At 37.5% G+C, this 11,790-nt stretch overlaps 1 protein-coding gene across 1 annotated transcript; it reads left to right on the forward strand.

The window, feature by feature from the left end:
- The first annotated feature begins 3,752 nt into the window (after positions 1–3,752).
- Positions 3,753–11,421, forward strand: LOC121261025. The gene is given in 13 exon segments (XM_041163158.1): positions 3,753–3,830; positions 4,876–4,968; positions 5,130–5,258; positions 5,544–5,844; positions 6,113–6,231; positions 7,155–7,287; positions 7,511–7,587; positions 8,893–9,090; positions 9,839–10,028; positions 10,192–10,242; positions 10,245–10,354; positions 10,570–10,670; positions 10,767–11,421. Coding segments are annotated over 13 exon segments (1,659 nt in total). The 5' UTR covers positions 3,753–3,824; the 3' UTR covers positions 10,918–11,421.
- Positions 11,422–11,790: the final 369 nt, after the last annotated feature.

Below are 11,790 nucleotides of genomic sequence, written 5' to 3' on the forward strand. Positions count from 1 at the left end.
CATCAAAGAGGACATGCCGAGAGGTGTAAATCCTCTGGGTAATGGGCTCAAAACAGCGGTGTAAATCCTCTGGTTTGGTTTTTGACCAAAAAGAGCCTCAAATGGAGATTTATGTTGAAGAAGAGGGGTGGGTTGACGGTTGATAAGATATGTGGCAGTTTGGAAAGCATGGGGCCAATATGAGAGAGGGAGATTGGCATCATGAAGTAAGGTAAGGCCAGTCTCAACCAAGTGACGATGACGACGTTCAGAAACACCATTTTGTTGAGGTGTGTGAGGGGCAGTAGTGTAGTGACTAATGCCATGTAGAGAAAGAAACGGTTTGAGACCGATATATTCGCCACCATTGTCGGAATAGAGACTTTTAATTTTTGCTTGAAAGCGCTTTTCGACAAGAGTTTTGAATTGAGGAAAAATGGTCTTAACACAAGACTTCGCATTGATGGATAAAACCACATATATTTAGTGTAATGGTCAACAAAAAGTAAATAGAAACGAGAACCATCAAGACCAAGACAATGAGCAGGACCCCATACATCAGTATAAATAAGCTCTAGAGGAGCATTACTTTGAAAACTCGTGGATCGAAAAGGTTGTTGATGAGCTTTATTAATAGAACAAGAGGAACACAAGGAGTTCATTGTTTTATTCATAACAGGAAGGGAAAAATTTTTGACAAGATGTTGGACAATTTTAAATGACGGATGTCCAAGACGCTTGTGCCACCCATCAAACGAGGTCCGTTCATGCACGTTAGCCACTATTTGGGAAGAGGAGCCCACCAGTGATTTCGGAAAAATGTAAACGCCGCTTTCACATGCACCTCTTAGTAAGGTCGCCCCCGTAATCCGATCCTTCACAAGAAAATAAGAAGGGTGAAACTCAACAAAAACATTATTTTGAGAGGTGAAATGATGAACGGAAATTAAATTTTTGCAAATATTGGGGACACAAAGAGTATCACGAAGAATAAAAGTCCTATTTGGAGAATTTAAAGTTAATGAACCAATATGTGAGACAGCCAAACCTGACCCATCACCAATAACGACTTCATCAGTACCATCATACTCAGAGTGAATAGATAGGTTCGCCAAGTCACCAGTAATATTGTGAGAAGCAGCGGAGTCAAGAAGCTATTTTTTTTCTTGTTGATTGGACGTAGTGACACAGTTGGCCGTGACTTCAGATGGGTGAAGCTGGGGACAAAACTTGGCAATGTGGCCCATTTGATCACAATATTGACATTTTGGTTGATAACGGCGCTGGTTGGAGGGATTAGAGGGCTTGCGATTTTGCTGGGCTTGGAAGCTTCGATTTTGGCCTTGAGGCCGAGAAGGCCCACTGGCCTTATACGTGCCTTTTGATTGAGACCCACCAGACTTCGGCTTGCTGCGATAAGAGAAATTCGCAGAGGCGACAAGTTGCTGGGTTTTCATCTCCAAACGCCGTAGGTAGCTTTCATGCCCCACAAGGATGTCGTGCAATTCTTCGAAGGCCAAGGATGTTTCTCGGGCACGAATCGGCGCTGCAATTTCCCTGAAATCAGAACCCAATCCGTTAAGAACATAAAGAGTAAGATCATCATCAGAGATGGAATGATCAATAAGGGCGATTTCGTCGGCAAGGGCTTTCACCGCATGCAAATAATCAGGGATGGAACGAGTTCCTCGCTGAATCAAGGTAAGTTCTTCCTTGAGTTGCATGGCTCGGGTTCGAGATTTACTAGCATACATATGGTTCAATTTTTGCCAAGCCTCATGAGAGGTTTTGGCAGTGGCGATGAGGGGAGTAATGGTGGTGGAAGTTGAAGCCAGAATAGCACTTAGGATTAATTTATCCTGACGAACCCAGTGAGTTTTATTTAACTCGGTGGAAGAAGTGCCGACAGGGGAGGGGCACTGTGAAATGCCATTGACATAGTCAAGGAGATTATAGCCGATGAGGAGAGCTTCAAATTGAGCTCTCCATTGAGGGAAGGTAGAAGGTGTCAATTTCTCATTGATCTGGGTAGAGATATTGAGAGCGATGAGGGCATTTTCAGTGGGTGAGATGGGATGAGAGTGGGGTGGATGAGTGGAAGTTTGTTCAGATGAGGAGGCCATCGTAGAGAGTAGGATCTGTTTGCTCGTGGGAGAACGGCTCTCTGGATACCATATAAGAGATTTAAAGCATACAGTTTTAATGAGAAAACACCTCAATTTTCATTAATCTTTTTAACCAAATATATACAAGTGCAGAAGCTGTTTTTGGTAACAACATATACGCAGAACTGATATTGTGCAAGAATAGAATTTACAATAAATGAAAACATTTACAATAAATGGAAACAGCTGGGATTCTATATTTGATCTTGATTTGGTTGACTTGGCTGGAATCAAGTTTTCTGGCCGTGATTGTTGGGATCTTTACAATGAATCTGGAATCAAGTTTTCTGGCCGTGATTGTTGGGATCCTCCTTAATACTCCCAACTCCCAAGATCTGGGGTGGTCTATCAGTTTATGCATGTATGTTCAAGCAATAACTTTTTTTTTTTTTTCTGGAAAATGTTTTCTATACTTGTAATTTCATGCACATAACTACTGCACATGCTACGCGTCAACAATTGAAATAGATAAAATTTTAAAATTCAAATTAAAAAAAAAAAGAAAAAATTGATAAAATAATAGGTATAATATTATATATAAAACTATACTCATTTTTCTTATGGGAAGAACTCTCTCTCTCTCTCTCTCTAGAAACTCAATTTCAAGCGGGCTAATATTTGTTCCTTAAAAGTAAAGTTTCAACTTCTCTGCTCGTTAAGATTAGATCTATAAATATTACTTATCATCTCCACACCACACACCAATATGTGATTTGTAATTTTTATCATTTTATTTAAACATATATATTTACATATCAATATGTGTGTTTAAATAAAATGATAAAAATGACAAATCACATGTTTGTATACGATATAAGAGGTGATAAGTATAATTTTTGTTTAAGATTAATATCAGTTTTTATTGCTCGTGAAGAGTAGGAGATCAATCCCACTTCATGTCTGAACTTTGACCCAAAATCCATTTTTTTTTCTTTAAAAAAAAAAAAAACCACCCTTGTAATCACGAAAAAATAATAAAAAATAAAAAACAACCCATGGCCGTAATAAGCACAACCATCAACAGCCATGCATATGACCCCACACTTACCAACGAAATTAGAAATATTTTTTTTTCCTTTCCGATATGGATCTCTGGAGTTCTGCATTGGCTAATATTTTAATAACAACTTTACAATATCATTCAGAACGAAACAAGAAAATAAGAACATATATTCTTATATATCAAACCTAACCAAATCTTAGGTCAATTCATATCGATGGCTATCAATTATACCGAATAAATGGACATTATCTTTAGCAATTTAGACGGAGATGAGTCCCCAAAGTGAGAAACCTCGCAACTCTTTTTTATTTAAATGGCTGCATATCGTGTATTTTTTAATGGCTCTTTTCTATTAGAAGTAAGTCCCCCCCCAGAGTAAATTTTCTTTAAATCAAGGCTCAATCCATACTCCGCCCTCTCTCTAAAGGGATTTCTCCCAGAAGGGATTTCTAATCTCCTTAACTCTTTAAAGCAGGCCCAACGAGTATAGCTTTCTACTTAGGATAGTTGGGATCTGGGCAGAGCTCTAAGTAGGATAGTTGGGTTTGGGCTCTCTTATCTATCCATGGGCTGGATGTTTTAGTTTTGACCAAGACCGGCCGATTTATAACCCTGAACTCACATTCTTGCCGCTCAAACTCCCTCTCTCTCTCTCGTTCTGCCTCAACTTGGCTTCCATGGAGGTTGATAAACTTTAGTCTGGTCGCTCTTCTCTGTGCTTTTCTTTTAAGTTTAAACTATTCTCTTTTGACTTCATTTTCTTGGAACTAATCTCAAATTCACCTTGTTGCTTTCTTGATGCTCTATTTGGTTGCTGGGAAATCTTCCGAAAGTCGGAGAAAACTCCAAATTTTGGAAATTTGTACTCGAAAGCATTCCAAGATTCCGTATTTCATTTGTTTCCCCACACTGCCCCAGCGACCATGCATACCATTATTGCTATAATTCCTTTTTAGCTCGTTACAGCTCTTTAGGTTCTAGGTTTCGTAACAATTGTATGTGTTTTGTAGAATTTAAACTTAATTACTCCCTTTTTCATCTCCAAGTGTTTATTTTTCGGTTTCTTCGAATGGCTTTTTTCCATTATATGCAAGACGTGTGCTGATCTTGCTATATATCACCGTCGCTTTACATTGCATCAGTTTCATCCTAAAAATCCCGTTCCATTTGGAAAAAGAGAATGGTAAAGCAGAGAAGACTAAGAAATTACGTTCTGTTTCGTTATTATTCTGTTTTTTTATTTTTATTTTTATTTTATTTTTTATCGTGGCTCTTGTTTTTGGTAATTATGCTAGAACCAGGGTTTGATACTGAACTTAGATAGATTCTTAGGTTATTATTTCCTTAGCGTCTTAAACCCTTTTGCAATACGAGAACTAAACTTCATTGCTATCAGGATGGAAGAAAGTATTATGAAATATTGTTTGAATGCTGCCATGTTCTATAAACTTTTTTTTTAACAGGTAAGCAAGAACTCTTATTGGTAGCAATAGGCACAGCCCATGTACAAGAGTGCCCTGTTCTATAAACTATTATTCATCTGATTTCTGTTTAGAAGTTTGTTCTATTTGTTAGGGCACGGGCACGTGCGTGTATGTGTGGGGAAACACCACTTGAGTCCTGTAATCACAGCCCATACCGTTTTAGTTCATTAATATTTATGGTTATGTTATTGTGTTGTCAAATGAGTACAAACCTTAAAATTCATAATTTTGTTGTTCATTGCAGCCACCATCATGCGATGAAGCCAAAGAGACTAATGAGGACTGTGCCATAGTTCTTGAGCTATCTGAAAGTGACCCTTATTTTGATAAAAAGAAGGTTATAAATGAAATTAAAATTAAAAATATCTTTTACTTTTGTTCTTGGTCAAATTTTCGTCTGGGTTTACTTCGATGAAGAAATCTAATTGCTCCTAATTTAATCTTGAGTTGTTAAGTTTCTATCGTTCTTCTCATTTCTTTTAATACCTCTTTTGGCAGAAGTTACTTCGAAATAAGGCTTTCAATCCCAAGGAGCGGGTTTCTCTCAAGAGCTCTTCATGTCCTAGTTGGATAAGTGCTACGTTGAAAGTGATGCTTCGGATAGCAAGAATCATACACTTAGACGAGGTAGATTCTAATTATGCTCTCTAAACTACTTGGTTTTTCACCCCAAGGACCTGTTTGAAAGAAAGTCAGAACAATGGGCTTATTCTCTGTTTGGCCTATAGGAAAGTAAAACATTCTATCACATGGGTTTGCTTCCCTTGTTAACTTCCCAAAACTTTTAGTTTCAGTGTCTTCCTGGTCTGTTTTTGGCACAAAACTGGGGCATGAATAGCAATAAAGCCTGACAGTTCCTTCAATTTTATGGATGAGTAACTCATGAGGATATAATGCGCATATGAGGTGCAGGTAGAACTTTATTTTTGCCAGGATGATGCATGTTCACCAGTTGAATTTTACAGCCCCAGGAATGAGGTGGAGGCTCTTAATTCAATCCTTTCGCTTCTTGAAATTTCAAATTCCAGTGGTAAGTGCTTGCAAATGAATGTCCTGCAAGAGTTACGGGAAGCAATTGTTAGTATGATTCGTGACGTTGTGGACAATAACTATGTGAAGACTACAATCCTAGAAAATCACAGTGTTGATAAAGAAGAATGTTTGTTGCAATGGGGTGAAAGAAATGGCATGAGAACAAGGCTGCAGATAGCTTGTAAGTCTTCACAATCATAATTTCTACTGTCACATTTTCCTTGCTTAACAGGCATCAGGAGATTTTTCTCCTCTGGCGTCTATAATGTTGCCCTTCATTTGTTTGTTTGTTTGTTTTTTTTGGGGGGGTGGGGTGGGGTAGGGTTGGGTTGGGTTGAATCCACGAGCTGTGAACACCATATCTCTATAATAGTCACACATGCATATATGAAAAGAAAGATAGCTGATATTTAATATGCTGTGTTTCCCATCTTTCATTCATGTTGTAGATGTTGAAGGGGCTGGTAGAGGAGCCATAGCAAGAGAAGATCTGAATGTTGGAGACATTGCTTTGGAGATCCCGGTATCTATTGTCATTTCCGAGGAGCTAGTGTACACATCTGACATGGTATGCTTCAAACGTAAATGATACTTCCAAACTTGTATAAGTTTTACAGCTGTGTTAAAGTTAGAACTTCTATGAGAGACATTGGGTAAAAGCAAAAACAGTTGCAATGAATCTTCTCTTGGTTGGATGGACATTCTAAATAACTTGCCAGTCATAGGTCGATGATGATCAGTAAGAAACACTGTCTTCCTGCCTTGCATTAAATAAGAGTTTTTCATTATCCCCACCACATGAAGAGAAATGTGTAGGTAAAGGGAGACCGTTTTTAAGTATGCATCTAAATGATCATTAGGAAAAATTCAAAATCTAATTTAGCTTCCATTTTCTTTTTTTTCCAGAATATTAGAGTAAGGGGGAGAGTAAGTTGTTCCCATGTATGAGGGGAATTTTCCTTAGTCTGCCGATCTTTAAGTGGTAGTTAGTCAACCTTTTATCTAATAAATGCATCTCTTCCAGAAGTAGGGCATATTAGCTCTAGAAGTACCATGGTTATCTGAATAGTAGATACTATCAAACAAGCTACAGCTGATTTGATGAGCCCTTTGCAATTACACAGTTTGAATTAGTTTGTACTTACATATTCATGGCTTAATCTTTGAGACAAGTATATGACCACTGGTATTTTATTGAATCAGGCATCTATTACCATGACAATGTTGCTTTACATCATATAAGGTGGCATTTTAGTTCTTTAGGCCTTTCTAGCAGGGTACAAGGTATGATGTCTTTATTCAGGAGGTAAAAATCTGGGTGGGATATTATAGGCGTCATGAACATAACATTTGGTTGATGCTTTGTTTTCCATTCACTTTCATTTGGTCAGTTAAGTTTCTAAGAGGGCCATTCTTACATAATCAGTACTCTGAATCTGCATGGAAGAAAAGTGGGTCAATTCAATTTACTACCTTTCATATTTATTGTAGTTTCATATATTAGAGAAGATTGATGGCATCTCGTTTGAGACAATGTTATTGTTGTGGAGCATGAAGGAGAGGCATAATTGCACTTCAAAATTCAAGATTTACTTCGATGCGCTGCCAAAAAACTTCAATACAGGTACTCTTGGGGTCACATGCTTTCTCAATCATACCTACTTTGTTATCTAATCTCTAATATACAGTGTATTATTTCTGGCAAAAGAATGAATGGTGTAATTTAATGCATAGAAATTAAGTTTACACATTTTGTATTTAAGAATGATTTTTTAATTATAATTTTCTAACACCAATATATCTTGGTTTTACTGGGCATTGATTTGATTTATGTTTTTATCTGACAGGCTTGAGCTTTGGACTAGATGCAATCATGGCTTTAGAAGGAACACTGCTGTTTGAAGAGATAGTGCGAGCAAAAGAGGTTATCAAGCTCTCCAGTACAGTGTTAATGACTAAAATTCTTCGATATACCCAAGAATTGTGGACAAGAATTTATTAAATTGAGTCATGCATCTGAGCATAGCAATTTGGCCTGTTTTAGATTGCTCGCATCTTTCCCTGCCTTGGTATGGGTTTGGCTTTAAATATGGATGGGGTAGGCATGGGGAGTAGAGCTAAAACTTGATCTGGGTTTGGTTCTCATAGGGTTCTTTCTCTTTTTACAAATTAGCTGTCCTAGGGTTGCACCTCTTATTGCAGTTCTTGATTTAAAGGTTTTGTAGTAATAAAGAAAAAGACAGCTGGACACGTATAAGAGAGCTCCATCCCACCCAATCATATATACTAATGGCCGTATCATACAATCTTTTGAATCCCATCTCACGCATGCGTACATACACAAATCTAACTTGGTCGAACACCTTCCCAATCTGCTCTGCTTTTTCTTTTTGGTATATATTCCCCCCCCCCCCCCTTCTCTCTCTCTCTCTCTTGCACACCATCTCTCTGACACATCTTGATATTGGATATCCTAGTGTCCTTCACATTTAGCTAACTTGCTCCTATTGTTCCCTTTAGGTTTGATCTCCTTTGCTTTCTCTTTATTATATTTTTCTCTTTCCCACTTGTTTAAATGTTGGAACATATCTGAAACCATTTCTGTTTCTTTCAGTCTGGAACCCAAATCTGTGTTTACCCATTTTTCATGGTTTCATGACTATTATATTATTTCCAGGTTTTTATTAGGGGATATGATTTTCCATCTAGATAAATGGAATTTTGTCTGCAATTTCATCCAAAGGGTGGATTACATTGGGTTATGCCCAGGGAAGTGGTGGATTTATTGGAAGGGTGTGAAGGGCTGTAAGAAGGCGATGTGTGTTTGGAAAATGATTCCTCCTTGTCTTATGTGGTGCATTTGGCTCAAAAGAAATGGGAGATGCTTCGAAGATAGAGAACGTTCTTTGGGAGATCTTAGGGTTTTTTTTTTTAGTACTTTGAGTTGTAATGGCGGATAATTTTCTGCATCTGTTTTAGCTTTATGGTGGTAGTTTTCTTTTTTGTTTCTGGAAGTTGTAGGTATTTCCTTTGTATACGTCGTGTACTTGGGCTTATGCCTTTTCTTTGAATAAACTTTATTACTTATAAAAAAAAAAAAATCATCTAAAGTTTCTTTTATTAAGTTCAATTTGTTGGAAAATTGAAGTTCATCTGTTTCTGATAAGATTTCTCGCCATCTTTAAGTTCCTCACACCTATATTTATGAAAAATGAAAAATTTGTTGCAGCACTTGCGTGGTCAATATGGTGAGTTATTTCCCTCACTGTGTGATGATCATCCAGACATATTTCCACGGGAGCTATACACATGGGAGCAATTCTTATGGGCTTGTGAACTCTGGTACTCTAATAGCATGAATGTAATGTTCCCTGATGGAAAGCTAAGGACATGCCTAATTCCTATTGCTGGCTTTCTTAACCATTCGGTATGGAATTTCTTTATTCTTTTCCCCTTTAATTTTCGATTTGCCTACATGGTTTTCTGTCTCTTTGGTTAAGATAAAACTTTAGGCTTTCAATGATAGTAGCATACGCTACAGAAGTACAAAGGTAACCTAAGGTACCTGAAGTTGGAAGGCATGCATAACTTATAACACGCATATATATGGTGTATCCTAGACTAAGCTCATCACCTTTCTGGTCCCACCCGTGTCTTAAAGATTCCGATGTTGAATAAGTTTGATCAGACCAATAGAGGCCTAGTTGTATTTACTTTGTTGGGGTATCATTTTGTGGTTAATTATGCAATTTATTACTACAATATTTTTTTAAGGCAACAAGGGTGGAGATTTAGGCCCCGTTTGGATAGTGAGATGAGATGAGATGAGATGATTTTAGATGAAAGTTGAATTAAAGTATTGTTAGAATATTATTTTTTAATATTATTATTGTTTTGGGATTTGAAAAAATTGAATTGTTTATTATATTTTGTGTGGAAATTTGGGAAAGTTGTAATGATGAGATGAGATGAGATGAGATAAAACCATTTTTGTATCCAAACAGGGCCTTAAACACTTCAATCATGAGATACGAAGCTTGGTGCCACTTGGCTAAAGGCAACTGGCTTACTATATAATCTAAATGACAAATAATTGGGTATTTTATCATGAAATTCTGGAGCTTTCAAGGAGGTATATTTCTTGCTTTTGTTCCTCATTTTGTTCCCCGTTACAGCTATACCCACACATATTGCAATATGGCAAAGTAGATACTGCTTCAAATTCCTTGAAATTCCGTCTATCAAGACCATGCAGTGCAGGAGAACAATGCTTTCTCAGCTATGGACACTTCTCTAGTTCTCATCTGATTTCTTTCTATGGATTTTTGCCACAAGGAGACAACCCATATGACATCATTCCAGTGGGTAAGTTTTATGCTGTATTACCTTCTATCAATAGATATCTTACAAGTGTGTGACTGTTCACAAGATGGACAAGATTATCTTCAAGATTTTTCTTCTTTGAATTTGCACGAACTTTTCCAGACTCTCTCAGTTAAATGATATATCATTGTTTGTTCTAGTACAGACATTGATGCCACAGAGGATGATTCTATAACATCCAACTCAACTCACATGGTGCGGGTACCTGGCTCTCAAGAAACCACAACATCTTTTATTATGGCTTGCCATTGCCATTACTGGATCATCTACGGAGAACTCAGAGTCCTAAGCTGCAGTACAACACACTTGTAATTATTTTTCCTGTTTAGTCTTTTGTTTTTCTGGTGAATTGATATGGCTTAAATCTTTATAATGTGAGCTGGGTATTTGTTATTCTTTTCACTCTCACCTTAAATTGTTTAGTGTTTTTACTCCAGTTTGAGCAGGCTTAAGTTTGCTAACTAATCTCATGTTTCATTGATAATGTTCTCCTATGATCCTTCTACTATTCTATATGTTGTAGCTACAAGCAAACTTGGAAAATGAAATGGAAGTTCTTGGATGCCTTCGGTCCATCTTTGACTGCGTGATGGAAAGTCTCAGTGCCGCAGATCTTCATGACAGGTAAAGAAGTCAATAGAGAGGAATCATCATTTATATGCAATTGAAAATAGAAGAAATTTTCGTCGTTCAAAAGGGGTTTTATCTCTGTTTTTGCAGGGAAAATACCAATTGGGATGTAAGGCTGGCAGTGGAGTTCAAAGATCTACAAAGAAGAATTGTCTCTTCAATATTATCTTCGTGTGATACTGGCCTGAAGCTGGTGAAGAATGAATGGTGCAGATGCTTGGCTGAGGACAGCCGTGGGTAGTTGAGCTGGATTGAGCAGCATGGTCGATGAAAGAAATAGAAGAAAAATATCATAAAGCAGATATTCTCTTCTGGTGCTATAGTTCCCACCCAAATTAGTCATTGACCTATCAGTGTCCGAGGAAGTGCGAAAAGATTTGTTTGTCCTGATGGTGGAAGGAGCATAAGCCATCCAAATTAGTCATTTGACCTATCAGTGTGGCTTTCTGTTTTGGTTAGATCTGACCTTTGTGGAGGCGAGAAACAGAGAAAGACATGCGCATTACTTTTTAAAATGTTGTTCCAAATCAATTCTTATTCTTAATACGTGGAGAGGGGGGAGAGGGGAATCAAGGGAATAGAAGCTTGTAGTGGGGGGGGGGGGGGGGGGGGGGGGGGGGGGGGGTTTGGGGATAAGATGTGGATGCTGACATTTGATTCGAGCTCTACTACACAAATTGGGTCTGTATTGCCAAAACATCATCATTTGTGATGTTGTTTGTGCATGAAGATGTTGATTGGTTCATTGTGGTATGATTTTGTGAACGTCTCTCATCACAAATTGTTCGAGATCACCAAAACCATGTGGCTCATTATGAAGCTTTATATATATATATTAGATAAGTTAACATCGTGTCGTGGTGGTTGGTCCAATAATTGAACTATCACTGATTCAGCTACAAAAAATGGAGGTAGTTAAATCGGTGGTTAAGGGAGGTTGTGACTACTTACTAGGTGGATGTCTATATGTTTCCATTTTCATGTTTCCTCGCCTTCTTTATTTTTTTTATTCTTAAATTTTAATTCCCCCGAACCTTTTAAAGACTTTTCTGGTTGAAATCAATATATATATATATTTTTATAATGATTCTTAATGGGGGAGTGAGTCATGACT

Source organism: Juglans microcarpa x Juglans regia, chromosome 4D (assembly GCF_004785595.1).
Source record: "Juglans microcarpa x Juglans regia isolate MS1-56 chromosome 4D, Jm3101_v1.0, whole genome shotgun sequence".
NCBI classification, from domain to species: Eukaryota; Viridiplantae; Streptophyta; class Magnoliopsida; order Fagales; family Juglandaceae; genus Juglans; species Juglans microcarpa x Juglans regia.